The following is an 18,170-nucleotide window of genomic DNA, read 5'->3' as shown; positions in this document are numbered from 1 at the left end:
TGGAACATTCAGACCCGAGGCTTTCCTCCCCATTGCGCAGACCAGCCATATCCGAGTCTGTGGTCTGTTCGAGGTTGACTCTGAGCCTATTGGACATGGACAGGATGATGGGGAGTTTCATTCAGACCCAAACTCAGATGGGAGTCTTGCTAGGTCCCTCTCCCTCTGGAGGGGGGACCTCCATCCCTCTTTTCCACCCCATCTCTCCTTCCCCGATCCGTGCTTTGGGGCTCTTGGATCCAAGGTTTTTTGGAGCTGGTAGCTCTGCACCAACGGTTCTTCCAACCTCGACTCTGGCTGTTACGTTGAGTTCCTCGGATCCGACTTGTTTGAATCCGAGTGACTCTGAGCCGTGGACAGGGAGTCGGTGCCAGGGGAATGGATTCTTCAGCTCCGACCTTTTCGGATCCGATCCGTTCCCTTGGACCTTAGGCTACCCTGGCTTCGGCTCCGGTCCCCGCTTCAGATCTGGGGAGGGCTTCTCCCTTGGCCTTCAAAGTGGTGGAGAGGGTTCTCTCCCAGGGATTGAGACCCCAGCCCATTCTCTCGGATACCACCCAGGCCCCCCTGGATTTGGCAACGACTCCCTTCATCCTGTCTCAGGGACAACCCGTTCCAATGGATCCCCAGGTTAATTTCCCTGAGGAAACCCCTGCGGCTCATGAATCCCCTTCTGAAAGTCCCACTGAAGAGGGTCACTGTAAGCGCAAGTGCAAAAGGAGGTACTTGGACTCCCCCGAGTCCCTCACTATGGACACTGACTTAGATGAAGGAGAAGGTTCCCCCAGGTCAGCTCCCAAAGACTGCTCCTTCAGAGAAGTCATGGAGATCCTCCGCCAGAGGGGAGGTTGGTCAGCCCCAAAACCTTTTGGGGATGAGTCATTGTTCCTGGAGGCCTTTGGCACGGGCCCATCTACTTCCTGGAAGTCCCCACCAGCGGACCCCTTGGTGGACCTCATCACTATGAGGGCATGGAAGGAGCCTGACACCATAGAGCCCATCCCCAAACGCCCTGACAAGATTTTATCTCCCACTTCCAACAGACAACCTTAGTCAAAAGGAGCCCCAGTTGATGCTGTGTTGGTTGCAGCGGCCACAAAGAAGGAACTAGCACAGGAGAGTTCCTCAGTCCACCCTCCAGAGAAGGAGTCCAGGTCGGTGGATAGGTTTGGGAAGCGCGTCTATTCCTTAGTGACCTTTTCAGTCCGTGTGCTGAATTATTTGGCACATGTGATTCGGCTTCAGCGAGACCTTGCTTCGGAATTCGCTGAGTCACCCCCAGAGTCTTTATCACTGCAGGACAGACAGTTGTTCTCGGCGAAAATGTCTACTCTGAAGTCAGTCTCAAACATGTCGATGCGACTCCTTTCCCATGCCACGGAAGGAGCAGCTAGGGTGGCTGGGGCAGGCATAGCCATGAGGCGTCATGCCTGGCTCAGGTTGTGTCAGTTCGCGGACCCTTTTCAAGGTGTCGTTTTTCAACGCTCCCTTTGACAGTTCTTCCCTTTTTGGGAAGACAGTATGGGACACACTTATCCAGAGCGAAAAGGACGGGAAGACTTTGTCTGTTGTCAGAGTCCGCTTCTCTAACCCTCAGCGGTCCTTCTCTAGGAATCAAAGAGGGCAGAAGAAGATGTAGTTCCGAAAATCTCAGTTTTCCCGGGATTCTAAGGACAACTATTCCACCAGAGGCAGGGGGGGACAGATCGACACCAACCCAGAGGTAGAGGGGGTCCCAGAAATTTTGGGTCTAGGCAACCCTTTTCTGATAGACCCGGTTAACAGCCCTGAGGGGTTGCCTGACAGTCCTACTCTGGAGGCAATCGGGGGATGATTGTCCTTACACCCAACGGCATGGGAGTCCATTATGACAGATCGCTGGGTTTTACAGATAATATCCAGAGGTTACTCTACCCCATTTGTTGCCCCTCCAAATATTACAAAACACCTCCCGGATGTTCCACCCGCTCACAGGGAGGCCACAGCTCTAGAGGTTTCAAAGCTGCTTCTCAAACGAGCCATCGAACAGCCCCCCCCCCCCGATCATTCCGGATCAGGCGTTTACTCAAGGTTCTTTTTGGTGCCAAAAAAGACAGGGGACCTCAGGCCCATTCTAGACCTGTCAACATTAAACCTGTCAGTAGCCAAACAGAAATTCTGGATAGTCACCCTACAGTCCATTCTATATCTCCAAGAGTGTGACTGGATGTACCCTTTAGACCTCCAGGATGCTTACTACCACATCAAGATACACAGAAGCTGCAGGAGGTTTTTGCGCTTCTGGCTGGGAGCCAATCATTTTCAGTTCAGAGCTCTAGCCTTTGGTCTCACCACAGCCCCCAGGGTGTTCACCAAGTTAATGGCAGTTGTAACGTCTCACCTGAGGCTTCAGGGTATTCAGGTGTTTCCATACCTGGACGACTGTCTCTTTACTGCGCCCAACAAGCATCACTTGTGTCTGGCCCGAGACTATTTCATTCGGTTGGCAGATCTACTGGGAATTACAGTCAATGTTCACAAATCCCAATTGCAACCAGTACAAGTTCTAGACTTCATTGGGGTACGGCTCGACACTTTGCAGATGAAGCTATTCTTAACTTTAGACAGGATCCTACATCTCGGGTGCCACATAGCTCAGATAGTGAACTCCAAGTCTCCAAAGGCAAGCGAGGTTCTCCGGGCTCTGGGCTCCATGGCTGCCACCATATCGATTCTCCCTTGTGCGCGCCTTCACATGTGGGTTCTTCAATGGACTCTGGCTGTTCAGTGGTCTTGGCTAGACGTGCCCATGGAATTTCCGATCAACATCAGTCACGTCTGCAGGACGTCTCTTCTTTGGTGGTTATGTTCACTGGAGATATCAGAAGGATGCCCCTTTGCGTCATCTCCAGTCCAAGCCACAGTGACCACGGATGCCTCCCAACTCAGTTGGGGGGACACTGTTTGGGAAGGACATTCCAAGGCACGTGGTCCCAGTCAGAGACCAAGTTGCACATAAATGTTGTAGAGATGAGGGCAGTGCTTTTAGCATTGAAAGCCTTTCACACAGTCCTCCCTCTTGGATTGATTGCAATTCAGTCAGACAACATATCGGTTGTCTGGTATATCAACAAGCAGGGTGGAACCAGATCCTACCCCCTATGTCGTGAGGCTATGAGAGTGTAGGAATGGGCAGTTGCCACTGGTCAGTTTCTAATAGCAACGCACATCCCGGGGTGCTCCATCATTTTAGCGGACAGATTGAGTCAGGCCATTCTGATGCCGTACAAGTGGTCTCTGAAACAGTCAGTAGTGGAGGAGATCTTCCTTGCATGGGATCAGCCTTGCTGTGATCTCTTCGCATCTCCTTCCAGCGCAAAGTGCAAAGAGTTCTTCGCTCTGATTCCCTTACCAGGGGAAGTCCCCAGAGACACTCTAGTCCAGGCTTGGCCCACCGGGCTTCTGTATGCTTATCCACCATTGCCACTCATTCCGAAGTTTCTTCAGAAAGCTTGCCAACTGTGGTGCAAAGTAATCCTCATTGTCCCATTCTGGCCTCATCAGGTTTGGTTCCCATTCCTTTGGTCTCATCTCTTAGCTCCCCCGTGGGTTCTGGATCCCTGCCCGGATCTAATCTCCCATCCGTCGGTGGCACGTCCACCCGATCTGGGCAGCCTCAAGCTGACAGATTGGTTGCTCCAGTTCCGTTAATTGCCAGGACTGCCGGTCTTTCATCCCTGGTAAAATCCATTCTGGTGGCCTCTCTTAGACTCCACTAGGAAACTTTATTGCAGTAAATGGAAGCGCTTTTCCATTTGGGCTGCACAGAGAAAAATAGATCCCTTTACAGCCCCTGTTCCAGCGGTGTTGGATTTCCTGTCTGGCATCTTTCAGCAAGAAGCTAGTTCCTCCACAGTGAAAGTACAATTGGCAGCCATTTCCAGTTTTCACGTTGGTGAAGACAACATGACCTTTGCCTCCTTTAGGCGGTGTAAGGCTTTTCTTAAAGGTACTTTTCTGTTACGTCCACCTGTCAAGGATTCATTTCCTCCTTGGGACCTTACTTTTGTTTTACAGGCATTGGTGGCTCCACCTTTCGAACTTGCAGCTTCGGTGGATTTGAAATTTTTGTCCTGGAAGACCGCTTTCCTAGTCGCCATTACGGCTGCTAGGAGGGTTTCTGCGCTTCAAGCTCTATCTGCCGTGCCTCCGTATTTGGTCTTCTATAAGGATAATGGTTTCACTCCGTACTAATCCTTCCTTCTTACCTAAAGTGGCATCTGAAGCAAACATAAACCAGTCCATTAATCTGCCTGTTTTCTTTCCTAACTTCCAAAATAAAGGTGAATACAAACTCCATTTGTTGAATGTTCATAGACAGCTTCATTTTTATCTTCATAGAACAAAGTCTTTCCGCAAGACTGACCAATTGTTTGTTTCCTTTTCCAAAGCATTTATGGGAAAAGCTATTTCTAAAATTTCTTTGGCCAGATGGATCACTCTTTGTATTTCACATGCCTACAAAGCAAAAGGTTTATCTCCTCCTGGTATTGTTAAGGCTCACTCTACCAGGTCCATGGCGACTTCTGCTGCTTTTTGGTCTGGGGTGCCTTTGGACGATATTTGTGCAGCAGCAACCTGGGCCAGTTCACATACCTTCATTTCCCATTACAAATTAGATCTGATTTTGAGGAGTGCTCAGGAATATCCTTCCATAAGGGCCTCCCAGGATCGGAGTAGCTGGGGACTCTGTCCCACAGGTTGCAGATAAAATTAAGTTAACTACTTCAGATAAAGAAGTTATGTACTCACCATAACGTTCCATCTGAGTAGTTATACTTCATTTTTTTGCAACATTCCCTCCCTCCGTCCCCTGGACCTTGTCCTGTCTTTTCAGGTTTGGTTTATTGGGTTGAGTTGCTTATGTTTTTAGTTGCAGCAAACTTGATCTGAGGGAAGATAGAAGATGGTAGGGCATTATGGGTAAGGGGAGGAGCTCGGAGCTTGGAGCAGATGCTAGAAAATAGTTGCTGGCTCGGATCCGTATCCCACAGGTTGCAGAAAAATAAAGTATAACTACTCCGATGGAACGTTATGGTGAGTACATAACTTCTTTTTTTCTGCATCTGTGTTAATCTATCCAACTGTGCCATTTTTTATATCTTCTGTGATTGAAACTCTGGTGTTTATTGTAACTGGATATTCAGTATTCTCATATTTTCTACTTTATTATTAAATATTTCTTGTGGCTGGTCTTTTAGAGAATACTTTTAACATCTTAAGAGTATTTATGCTTATTTTAGTGACACTGTGGCTGCTCCTGAAAGCCTTGTTGCTTTGGTCAAACTGTACCATTTGTATTAGTATTAATTTTACTCAGTATAATTGGTTTCTTGTAAGAGCATTAGACTAGCTGACTGCTGGCAGCATAATTTCATTATAGTCTGGGTAGAGGGGGCACAGCTGGTAAATCTGTGCCAGCCTTTTGCATATGTGTGTGTGTGAAAATCAAATATCCAAGTGTGTGTGTCAGCTACTTGGAACAGGGACACAGAGCTCCAAAGTAGTCAGTGTGGGGTTTTGTTTGGGGCCTGGAGAGAGAGAGTACAGCCCCATGTCTGGAGTGTGCTCCCTGTGTGCTCTTAAGGGAAATTGTGCTTAGTGCAGAGAGCTGCATCTGAAAATACTGTATCTATTTTTGTTCTAGTGGCCATCCCTCACCGGTGTCAGTGGTGAGGATTGAGGCTACAAGATTATTGACCCAGAGTAGGGACGGTCATGTTACCATTATTCCCTTCAGATACTGTCTTGGTCGGGTACCTATCATTTGTTGAAGCTCCAGTTTGCCAAATGTCTGTTTGTCGAACTTAAACCATCAATTACCATTTCAGCGAAGAATTACATCATCAAAATTTTTCCTGGAGAAGGGAGTTACTTGGCCATTGTAACAAACTTGCAGTTTTCCAAAATGTAGTGTGATCTCAGTTGGAATATATACTAGGGGGGTCGGGGGCAAAGCCCTCCACCTTGGTGAGTTTAAAATAATGTAATTTGTATTATAATCACTGTGGTGGCCAAGTATTTTTTTTCCCTAAGAAATATTTTTGATGTAATTCTTTGCTGAAATGGTATTCGATGCTTTAAGTTCGACAAAAAAAAATACATTTGGTGAATTTGGGGCCTCGATTAAATGATATAGACTTGTCTTGGTCTACTAGCCAATTCCTTCCTTTCTTTGAGCAAGAGCCAGCCTGGAGGGGTTATGTCAAGAAGACACAGCCATCATGGGTGATTTCATAGCTTTTTTCTTGTTTTTCTTCCTGGTCCTGACCAAGCTTGGCATTTAGCAGGACACTGGAGGGAGTGCACTGGGCTGACTGCAAAGTACATCCCCTCACTTCTGCTAGAGATGTTTCTTCCAAGCAACCCTATCCCTCTCCTTGCAGCATGAGTGTTGGTATCCTCCATTCTTCATCAGGGAAATTGCACCTCTCTGTGTGCCCCTTATTGTACATAAAACCATAGGTGAATGGGCTGGGTCTCTTCACTCCTCCCCATCCCAGCATGTCTTCTTCAGTGCCAAGGCTTCTGATTGGACCCAAGTCGTCGGAGTCACAGTCAAGGCTCCATCCATGTGCCACAGAGCTAGGCTGTCATCTCCCTTCTTGTCAGCCTCTATAGGCATCTCCTCTGACCATTCTCAGTGATGGAGCTCCCTGGAAGTTAAGTATTTATTTGTACATGACATTTTTAAGTGCTAGATGTATATCTTCATTGTTTCTTTAGTTTCTGCAGGTGGCCACTTACTAGTAGCTAAGTAGTGAATTAGTAAGCACAGGGGAAAGGGGGCATGTATCTGGTATGCAGCGCTTTCTTATGCGTCAGAAAAACTGTGCTTACGTTGCATTTGGTGGAAGGTATGAAGCCAACCAAAGACCCATCAGGGAGAATCCTCTGTAGATCAACTGATGCTGTAAGAATGTATGTTTTTACATAATTTGAATCTTTACATCTGATTTTAGACAACATTAGAGAAGCGATACATATCTGTGTGTTTGAGACATTTGCCATACATTCTAAAGGTAAAAGCTGAAAACTTAATTACAGATGAAGTGAAATTGTTTGGTGTGCCCTCTAATCTGTTTGTGTACTATTGTGCTTTTAGGTTGTTATGGTGTTGCTTCAGAGAAAGTGTCTGATGACTGGCTGTGCTCAAGATGCAAAGCAAATGCTTTGACTGAGGTAAGGCAGTTTATTTTGTCAAGCTTTCTTCATTGGTTTGCAGTTTTACTCTTTTCTGGAAATGTATGAATTGTTCAAGTACATTAATATTTGTAATGAATAGCTGTTGGAATTTCCTCCTCTTGTATGTCCAGCTCAACAGAGTTCTTGAACTTTGTAAGTCACAAGCTTAGGGCCATGTATCTCCCACATGCAACTTTAGCTAAGAGGGCATGCCCGGCCTTTTCATTTATTTTTTTTACACACTTCTTATGTCTACTCTGATGTATGTTATTGAAAAATACCCGCATTCAGTGCCTAAAGAGTATAGATTAATGTTTTTTGGCTACTCGATCACTGTACAGGAGCCTAACCATCATTCTCTGTATTACATGGGAGAGATGTGTATTGTCAAAGATTACTGAGAATGTGAGACCTCCAACTTGGTTACCTGAAAAAGAACATGTCCAAGACCTTCCTCAGCTAATGGAAGATGTCAGCATTGGAGGGTGGCTAGTGTGGGGATTGCCAGCATGGTCTCATATCAAATGATATGTGGCCAGAGTGAATTGAAAGGGAGACTTTGAGGGATTCAGTGGCCAGGACTGCCTCCTTTAAAGGCCATATTTTTATCCTCCATCCTTTTTCTTTCTGTGTACTCTCTTGCAGCCAACTAGTGATTGAGCTTGCATCCTTCATCAGCTGTAGGAACATAAGAGAAAGACCCCTTTGAAATTACCTTGGAGGGATGAAACATGCAGATGTCCTTCTATTCTCTTGTTACAGTATTCATAACTGTGGGGAGGTTGCTGCCTGAAGCGCCGGACATCCGGCCAGTATACCAAAGTCTTAGGAGCAGAACTTTTCTGCCGCAGTGATCTATAGACCTCCTATCGCCGGCTCTGGGAATCAGTTCATTCATTTGTTTCAGCCATGCTATACGGATAAGTACCCCTTTGGGTTTTTTGTTTACCTCTTATTCCTTTTTAAATGTGCATGTCAGCTAGGAAAGGGAATTGTGCTTGGGGAAGACTAATACCACATAAGGACGCACATGATAAGTGCTTATTCTGTTTAGGTGAAGACCACGACCATATTGCAATATCTGCAAATCCTTTGTACCTAAAACGCTTCGCAGCCATCTGACTGCCTTAAAGCTTTATTTAGAAAATCAGAGGCTCTGGTGTCTAGCGCTAGGCTTGGAGCATGAGGTAGATATCTCCGATGAGCCACCGCGGAAGATGGCCAAGAAAGTTAGGCTTGACGCTCATTCTGCATGTCAGGAGTCTAGTAAGACTCTCGAGGCTGTTGTTAGCCCAGGGTCTCATCAAACACCCATTTCACAGCTAGAACCTGGAACCATGGTGGAAGGCAGTTCGGAAGAAATACAGAGTACATCTGAGGTTGATCGGCCATCAGCCCCTGATGGCAAAGGGGGGAACCATGGATCAGGACATCAGCGGGGCCTACTCTAGCCTTTCTATCCTCCCAGGCATCGGCCTCTAAGTCAACACATCCTTCTACTCTTCTGAAGAGGAAACAGAAATTAAAACATAGGGAACATAGAGAGGCTGAACCATCTGGATGAGAAGGTTTTTCCCAAAATCTTTTCAGGGCCTTCCAGGCCCTCCTGTTTGTGGTACCTCTACCAACCCTTTCACCTCTGCAGGCCTTAGAAGATTCAGAAGAGGAAATCTCTTCCTCTGATGAATCACTTACCTATTGCTCCCAGATAGAATCCCCCAAGGACTTAATTTCCCCTGAGTAGGATGACTCTTATTAGTCATGAATCTCCAGGAGAGGAATTCTCCTTTGGGGATATCATTTCCCTGATGAGAGAACATTTTAAATGGCAGGCCTCAGATGTCTCTGAAACAAAAAAGAGATACTTTGAATTATTGCAGATGAAGCAGCCCTCTCCATCTGCAGTCCCTACCCTGCTTCCACCCTTTCTGGCTCCATCACAGACCCCTGACTCTCTCAGCCTCCAGCTTCTTAAACGTCCAGATAGATTTTATAACGTTCCTCAGTTTACACGGTTCCTTTTCAAGAATCCCCCTGCTGTCATTGCAGTGTCAGCAGGTAAATCATCCAGACAGCTGCCTTCCACCTCTCTGTTTCCCACTGACAAGGACAGTAGATTTATGGATAGATTAGTCAAGAAGGTATATACTTCAACTCTAGCCATCAAAGCCCTAAGCTGTCAAACTCACATTGCTAGGTTTATTTTAGATACCCTGTCAAAAGCTTCTGCACTGATTCGAGATGTATAAGACTCCCCTGCTAAGTCACAGCTCTCTGCCCTGCTCTCTACCGCCTCTCAGGTGACCAGGCACTCCGTAAATTGCAGTTGTGATACGGTAGAGGCATCTTCCAAATCTGCAGCCTCAGCTTCTGTCCTGAGAAGATATTCTTGGGTGAGGTTACAGCCCCTTCTTATGGATGTCCAGACCAAATTGTTAGATGCACCTCCTGATAATAAGGCCCTTTTTGGTGCAGCCTCTGCAGAGCTCCTTAAATCTCTGCAGGAAAAGGGCAAGGAGCTACAAAATCTAAAGCATTTGTTAGTCCCTCCTATTCCTAGGTATCATAGGAACTACCCTCAAAGGACCACCTTTGTTAGGAGGCAATCATCTCATTCCAGTCCCCCCACAGGCTAAGGGACGGAGGCAACATAGGAAACACTCCACTCCTAAACAAACTTCCGCCTCCACTCAAACTCCCTTTCAGAGGCAGCCTTACCAGGACAGAGCTCATCCACTGTGACTCAATCCCATTACCCAACTCCATTCCCTTATCCCTCTGCCTCACCCTTTCCCTACCCTCTTGGTGGAAATTTGCCTCAGAGGCTTGGGTCCTTTCCATCATCCAGAAAGGATACTTCATGACTTGGTGAACACTTCCTCCCTCTCAGGAGACACCCTAACCACCTACATGTCACCTTCTCCCCAATTCTGGATCAACTTCAAACTCAGGGCACCATAGAAAGAGTACCTCCAGAACAGACAAGCAAGGGGTTTTACTTCAGGATGTTTTTGGTTCCAAGAAAGGATGGCCCTTGGAGGCCAATCCTGGATTTGTCTGTACTCGGTCTTTTCCTCAAGGTGCCTACCTTCAAAAGGCTTGCCTCCTACCTCTCATCCCTCACCAAGCTTTCATGGTATGCTTGGATCTGAAGGATGCTTTTCTTCATATTCCTATTCACCCCAGCTACAGGAAGTTCCTATGTTTTTCCATGGGTTCCTTGCATTTTCAATTTTTCTGCATTGCCATGTGGGTTTTCCACAGCCCCCAGAGTATTTACAAATTGCCTTGCACCAGGTATCGCCCACTGCAGAGGGCAGGGCATTCAAATATATCCATACCTAGACGACCTCTTGATACTTCACCAGGATTGCCACACCCTCCGTCACCACCTAGGCATGGTGTTCAATACCCTGCCAAATGTAGGGTTTACTGTGAACCAAGTAAAATCTCAACTGACACCCACCCAAGACCTGGTTTTCTTGGAGTGCAGGATAAAAACAGACTAGATGGCAGTCTTCATTCCTTGCCAGAAGGTGGAAGCCATCGCACATTACCTCCAAGCACTCCTCTCTCTCCAAATCTTATCAGCCAGGGAATTCCTGTGGGTCCTCTGCCACATGGCATCCTTGATACCCATGCTCCCCTTAGCAAGACTGCACATGAGAAAATGTCAGGGGGTGCTGAGGAGTTGGTGGAACCAATGTTCACACACCCTGGATACTCTTGTACCTCTCCTCCCATGCCTGATAAAAGAGGTGCAATGGTGGATTGCAGCCATATGCCTCAACCAGGGTATATCGTTGCAGATTCCCACACCCTCTCAACAAATCTTCACAGATGCTTCAGACCTGGGTTGGGGAGCAGTCCTGCAAACCCACAACAAACAAAACAAAGTTCAGGGAGAGTGGTCATCCCTCAGACAAAGGGACCACATCAGTATCTAAGATGAGGGCCCTTCTCTTAGCCTTGCAAACCTTCCATCCAGTCCTCCTACCAGGCACCTTAAAAGTTGTAATGGACAATATGACTGTCCTGTGGTACATCAACAAGCAGGGGGAACAAGATACTACCCACTCTGCAGCCTGGCAATTCAGGTTTAGTTCCTGGTAGCAGAATTGCACATTCACCTGCAAGCAGTGTACGTTCCTTCAGCAGAGAATGCAATGGCAGACAGTCTCAGCAGAAGTTCTGCATCCTCTCATGAATGGATGCTTCACAGGAAGGTGTTTGTGGATCTCATTCACAAGTGGGGAATTCCTCAGGCAGATCTGTTTGCCTCCTCCCAGAACAGGCAGATGCCTTTGTTTGCATAAGGGATCCACATCCACAGGCATGGAGGGTGGATGCCTTCTCTTTTTCGTGGGCGGGATGTATCTTTATGCCTTTCCCCCCTTCACACTGATTCAGAGTCATTCTGAAGACTCAGAGGAACAAACCAAAAATCCTGCTGGCGACTCACTTTTGGCCAAGACAGCATTGGTTTCCTTTTCTTCATATGCTAGCCAAGGGCAATCACCACAGGTTTACCCCACCGATTTGACCTACTCACACGACAGGGGTCACTTACATACCCTGAGGTGCTCAACCTCAGACTCACTGTATGGGTGAGAGAGTTCTGATCCCCTTCGGACGCATATATTCAGAGGATGTACTCAGTGTCTTGCAGGAGGCCAAGAAACCTAGTACCAGGCGAAATTATGTGGCAAAATGGAAAAGATTCTCCAGGTGGCGTCAAAAGAAAAGACAGGACCCCTTTCTTATTCCTGTACCTATGGTCCTTTCTTACTTGTGTGAGCTTCTACATTCAGGGCTGTCCTACTCTTCTGTTAAGGTACACTTGTCAGTCATTTCTGCCTGTCTCCCATTGGTTCCGTATTTGGCATCAGATTAGAGGTGAAACTATTCTTAAAAGGGGTCCTGCATATCAAACTACCTAGAAAACAGATACTGCCTTCATGGGACCTTAAATTTTGTCCTTGAAAAACTCAACACTACCTCCTTTTGAACCAGTTCACTCAGCATCTCTGAAACTATGTACTTGGAAAACAGTGCTGCTGATAGCCCTCACATCCACCAGGAGGGTCTCTGAAATCCAGGCCTTGATGGCTAACCCCCCCCCCCCTTTTACCTCATCTTCCATAAGGACAAGGTCTCCCTCAGGACTAACCCATCGTTCATGCCTGAAGTAGTTAATGAACTGTCCTTAAATCAAGCCATTAACCTTCCTGATTTTTTTCCCTCAACCTCAAAGTCCATCTGAAAGAACCTTACATTCCTTGGATCTTCATAGGCAGCTTGGGTATTACCTGGACAAGACCAAATCCGTTAGAAAGTCTGACCAGCTGTTTGTCTCCTTTCACTCAAGGGCCTTGGGGAAGGCAGTCTCTATACAAGACTATATCTTCATGGATTTCTAAAACTATCTCTGCCTGCTATTCCTTTCATGGAAAGGTTTTAACTGCCAATGTGAGAGCGCATTCTACTAGGACAGCTGCCTCTTCTGTAGCCTTTTTCAGGGGGGTGGACTACGCTTCCATACTGGAAGCAGCCACCCGGTCCTCAGTCCATAACTTTACCAAGCACTACAAGCTAGACTTGGTCTTCAGAGCCAGAACTGGGTTTGCTAGGTCAATTTTGCAGGGTCTCATAGACCAGGTCCCCCTCTACCTTCCTCCCAGGCTCATACCTAAAGCTTGGGTACTCTCCCTACAGTTATGAATACTGCAACATGAGAGTAGGACATAGAATAGTTGTGCAAGAACTTACCATAACCTTAGATGTCCTTCTCTTCCATGTTGCAGTATTCAGTCCCCCCTCCAACCCCATCTTGCTCTGTTTTGTCCATCTAGAGTGACTTTCTCTACATTCTCTCCATCCAAACAGGACACTGTAACAGGCACATACATTTATTGGGTTCCTTTGGCCTGGTGGCATATGTGGGTCTGAAAATCTTCCTTTCCTTGCTCCCCAGGGGTACTACTGTATGTGGCAGTCATTTCTGAAGGGGGTACATGCAGACGTCACTTTTATAGCCGACGTTGGTTTATGCCCCTGACAATCAACATAGCACATACTCCTTCTCCTAAGACTTTGGTATACTGGCCGGATGTCCGATGCTGCAGGCAGCAGCCTCCCCACAATTATGAATACTGAAACATGGAAGAGAAGGACATCTAAGGTTATGGTAAGTTCTTACACAACTATTCTTTTCCAGCACTAACCCTTCTATCAGCCAGCCTACTCACTTCAGCAAGCCAGACCCTCTCACCTAAATCACAGTGGTTAACTGTTACTTCATATGGAGTCTTCTCATCTCATCCCCCTTGGAGAAAAGGTTGCTGTCTGTAGTTTGAGATTTCTTCATCTCCTCCTTTATTAGGTAGGCCAGCAGAAGTGTACTTGACACTGTATATATGTGCATTGTTTGACATCTAGTTGAGATTAGTCTTCATGGTGTGGAGCCACAACATCTTCTCTAGACTTAGTGCCATCTCTGGTGTGTACTACCCCTGGTTGCAACACCTGCAACACCTCTCACATCAGGTGTGCACTAGGGAGATTTTTACAATCCTTTCTGAGAAACTGGCATTAATATAATTTGCTAGTTTTTGTTGCTCTTCTCAAGATGGCCCCCTTCCTTCTCTTTTGGAAAGGTGCACTAAGGTTTATGAGGCCTTCTAGGGCTAGGCTTGTGGCTTCTCATCCTTTCAATGTAAAAAGATTGAGTCATGATTGACAAGAAAAGTAAAGAATACTGGGTCATACCTCATGTGCTGCCTTCACTGACAGATGTTTTAGCAGCCTAGAAAGTTCCATTTCCTACCTTCTGTCTTCTGTAAAAGGGTGTTGCCCACTACAAACTCCAGAAGAAGTATTAACCCTAACAAGCCATCATAGATTAGATGGGTGTGTAACATCTTAAGTTTCATAGAATGCTAAGCAGTTATGGCACTTTTCTCATTGCTGCCATGTAAAAGTCTGACACTTGGTACAGAGGGTTTAAGAGGGATTTCTCTTCTGCCACTTAGGACTTCAAGTCCCACAATTATCATCCTTGTCTTAGTCTTTATTTGTGGGCTAGGTTGTGTATATGCTGACACAATTTCATGATTCTAGGTAGTAAACAACTGCTTCCTCTGTGTGTTTGCACATGGTCTTCAGTAGTATTAAGTGTGCTTTTCTGGTTAGGGCAGATGGCTTGAGGATGTGTCCACACTGAATGGTGTGGCTTAAGTTCTGTTCTTTTAAGGATGGTATGAGGCAGGCTATTATGGATACCACATTTTGGGATGAAGTTCTTTAGCAGACGTTTGAAAGTCTTGAAGACTTGGAAAAGCAAAAACAAAGAATGAAGGGGAGCTTGAGTCCGAACAGAGTGAGAAATGCCTTCAAAACATTTTCTAACACTGTCATATTGAGAGCTGCATAGAAAAACAAAGATAAACTCCAAAAGAAGTGTGTCCTTTCAGTATTTCATCCAAGTTTTACCCACCATGAAGGGTCTCTGTCCCCTCCCATGTTCTCTGTGTTGCCTAGGTCGGCCCATTTCCCCCAAGAAACAGCATCCAACTCTGAGAATGAGAATGTCACCCTTAGTGCCAGGTAGTTTTGTCCCTCCCAAGCTTCACCAGTGTACTCTGTCAGTATTGGCAGTTCTTTTTAAACCTTTCAGGACTGTTTATGGGCAGCTTTTTCTTAAGGTTTCCAAGCATAATTTTTCAAGCGACAGATGCTGTTGCTTGTCCCTTGCTAACATGGAAGACAAGCAGGTGGGGTGTTTCATTTAGATGCTTTAATACATGGAAACATATCTGAATAGATAGCATCATCGTAAAATGTAAACAAACTGATTAACTGACGGACCTTACATACATACATGCCATTATAAAACCCCTCACAAACCTGGCATACTCTGACAATTAAAATTATGCTCAAGTGTAATGGTTCTTTCTTTAAAAACTGTCACCTCAGTCCCTTCTAAAATGTACTTACACTGCCTACATCATCCACATTTTCTCATTCATCCTTCCTGACTTAATTTTAATGGCCTTTCAGTGATAGTTTTTAAACAGCAGTCTTTTTTATATACAATGACAGGTTTCTGTCCTACTTTTATAAATACGTCACTGCCTTTTTTGTGCACATTCCAGTTGTGTTGAATAATATGTTTAAACCCCTGAAAATGAATATTATAAGGCAAAACAAGAACTTTGCGGTTATCACCACTGTCTGTCATAGGCCCAGGACCATTTGCCCTATCCTGATCAGGGGAGACTCCCAATAATGGGACAAAAAGGTCCAGTCTTCCTCTTTCTTGCCACCAGGATAGCCTCTATTTAACAACATGTCCCTCAGTTTCAAACATTCATCATGGTAAATGTTGTCACTACTGACCATATGCGCTAGCCTTACAGCCTGCCCTTTTACTAGTGACTTCTTTTGATGCAGGGGGTGGCAACTATTAGAGTGGAGGAGAGAATTAGAGTATGTGGGTTTCCTATAGATGTTTTATAATCATGTAAACAGTATAAACATTTGCAAATTGAAAAAACTAGAAAGGGACTGACATGAATATTCATCTAAGAAGGCGCACCCTTTACCACCACCTTCTCAGTCATGGGGGAAATCAGTCTGAACTATTGGCCAGTGAATGTGCTAGCACCAAATTAATGAATATGGATGAAGGGGCTGAACAGGAAGTGAACGTCCCTTTAGACCAACCAATGCTTCAGCGGTCAGAAAGGGTAAAGGAGACAGAACTGAATCATGGCCGCCCTCAGAAGTACCAGAACAGGTATTGGAACCTCCCAGGATGTTCTTCGTCTCACATTGCTGCAGTCATAACCTGTGGGTAGTCCGCTGTCCTCGGTCGGCCCGAATACCAAAGAGCTAGGCTGGCGTCGGTCATGGGCGCCCAGAGCTGACGTCAGCACGTAGTGCTACTTAAGCGCATGACCGACGCCATATCCTCAGTCTTTCTTGCCACGTGGTCCGAAGCAGAAGCAGCGTTTGCAAGTGCCGTTCGGCGTTCTGAAATTTTCAATTTTCGAGTTTCAGACCGAAGACCAAGTTGGGCTAAGTACCCCGTTGGGGAAAATTTTTGTCTTTTCTTGCCTGTTAATCCGGATGTCAGAAAAAGTTAATAATTGTATTTCTTGTGGGAAACAGATACCTCATAGGGACTATCATTCTCTCTGTATTCCTTGCTTGGGGCCTGAGCATGACGTAGTCGGGTGTCGCTTTTGCGCTAGATTTAATAAGCACACCATTAAACGCAGATTAGACTGTGCCAGGTTGGTTTTCGGTAAGCGGTGTAACTACAACATGCTGTCGGATCCTCCGACGCCCGCTACCGCAAAAAAGCGAAAAGATAAATCTTTAAGGTCAAAACCGGATGAGTCGTCCGTTGTGGACGCCGGTTCTGTGGAATCTACGGTTGAATCTGTGGATCCAGCCGAGGTCTCGGCTGAATCCCAGGGGGAACCTTTACTGTTACAGGAGTTGGCCTCTCAGGAGTTAGGCCAGGCTGAGGGTGCTTCTCAAGTTTCTGTGGTTCCATCCTTACAAAAGGTTATTAGGCCTTCTACTTCAGTCTCTAAAGGCCCTCCTAAGGCTAGACCTGGTCTTTCTGGTACGGGCCATAGCCCTAGTTCTTCGGCTTCTGTTCCTAAAAAACATATGTTGAAAATGGCAGAGGATTTGATTACTTTGATCAGGGGTTCTATGCCCCCTCCTGAGAAGAGGCCTAGGGTGGAGACAGATTTAGAGGGTATGGAGCATTCCTCAGATTACTCTGAGTCCTCAGCTGAGGATATTCCGGATTTTCCTCCCTATTCAGATTCGGATGCAGAGGATTCCTGTCCTTCTGCTTCTCCTCCAGAGGATTTTTCCTTTTCTGAAACCTTGCATTCCATGAGGGAGCATTTCAAGTGGGAAGGTCAGGATTTTTCGGATTCTCGTAAGAGGCTTAGGGAATTTTTGTTTTTGCCACAACATAGACCTTTGCCTATTCCCCCTGTTTTAGATGTGGTTCAGGATGTTTTTTCTGAAGCTTCCCTTAATCCTGACTCTTTACCCCCTGCCCCTGTCAAGCCAGACAGGTATTACAGAGTTCCAGAGGCACATAAATATTTGTATAAGAGTCCTAGAGCTGACCCAGAAACTATTATTCAAGGGCCTAAAGGTGTCAGGGCTTCTGTGGTTAAGAATCCAGTTCCTTTGGATAAAGATTCTAGAGCGTTGGATAGGTGGGGTAAAAAAGTATACACCTCTTCTACGTTACCTATGAGGGCTTTAAATTGCCAATTTCATATGCTGAAGTATCAGAACTTTCTGTTAGGTCAGTTAAAATCTAAGGTAGATGCTCTATCTGAGGGTATAGAGTGTAAGGAATTGCAGGACTTGGTTCATGCTTCTGACCAAGTTGGTAAACATTCCTTGCAGTGTGGCTTTGATGCCCTTCAGGCTTCTTCCAGGGTGGCTGCTACTGGTTCAGTTATTCGTAGACATGCCTGGCTTAAGGATCAAAATTTGTCAGAGCATGTTAAAGCTCGGATTTTGGATGCTCCTCTTCAATCTGAAGTTCTTTTGGTTCCCCTGTGGAGTCAGTTTTGAAAAGATGGAAGACAAAGCTAAGTCTATGCAGACGGTTAAGGAATTTTGCAGGTGCAGCCCCCTAAGTTTAGCAGGAATTGGCCTGCAAGAGGATGGTCTTACCCTTCTTCGGATTTTCAGTCTAAGGGCAGGTCTAGACGTGGGAAGGGCAGGGCTCACGCTCAGGGTGCTTTCAGACCTAGGACTTGGAGTTCTCCTGCACAATCTTCTGGTGAGGGCAGGGGTCAGCCTTTTCGTAAACAGACCCAATGACCTGTATCCTCAGCTGCCAGATCCTTCTTTTCTGGCAGCTCCTCTAGGAGGAAAGTTGGCACTTTTCAGACAAAATT

General features: G+C 46.0%; 1 protein-coding gene across 2 annotated transcripts in view; it reads left to right on the top strand.

The window, feature by feature from the left end:
- KDM4A (lysine demethylase 4A) overlaps nt 1-18,170 on the top strand; it is a 2,334,711-nt gene that overhangs the window by 1,457,319 nt on the left and 859,222 nt on the right. For both annotated transcript variants that reach the window (XM_044085421.1, XM_044085420.1), the window contains exon 15: nt 7,145-7,221. In XM_044085421.1, coding sequence (XP_043941356.1) covers nt 7,145-7,221 — 77 coding nt within the window. The remainder of the gene's footprint in view (nt 1-7,144; nt 7,222-18,170) is intronic.

Source organism: Protopterus annectens, chromosome 10.part0 (genome assembly GCF_019279795.1).
Source record: "Protopterus annectens isolate FY-2018-M chromosome 10.part0, PAN1.0, whole genome shotgun sequence".
NCBI classification, from domain to species: Eukaryota; Metazoa; Chordata; order Ceratodontiformes; family Protopteridae; genus Protopterus; species Protopterus annectens.
This window is presented reverse-complemented; position numbering and strand designations above follow the sequence as displayed.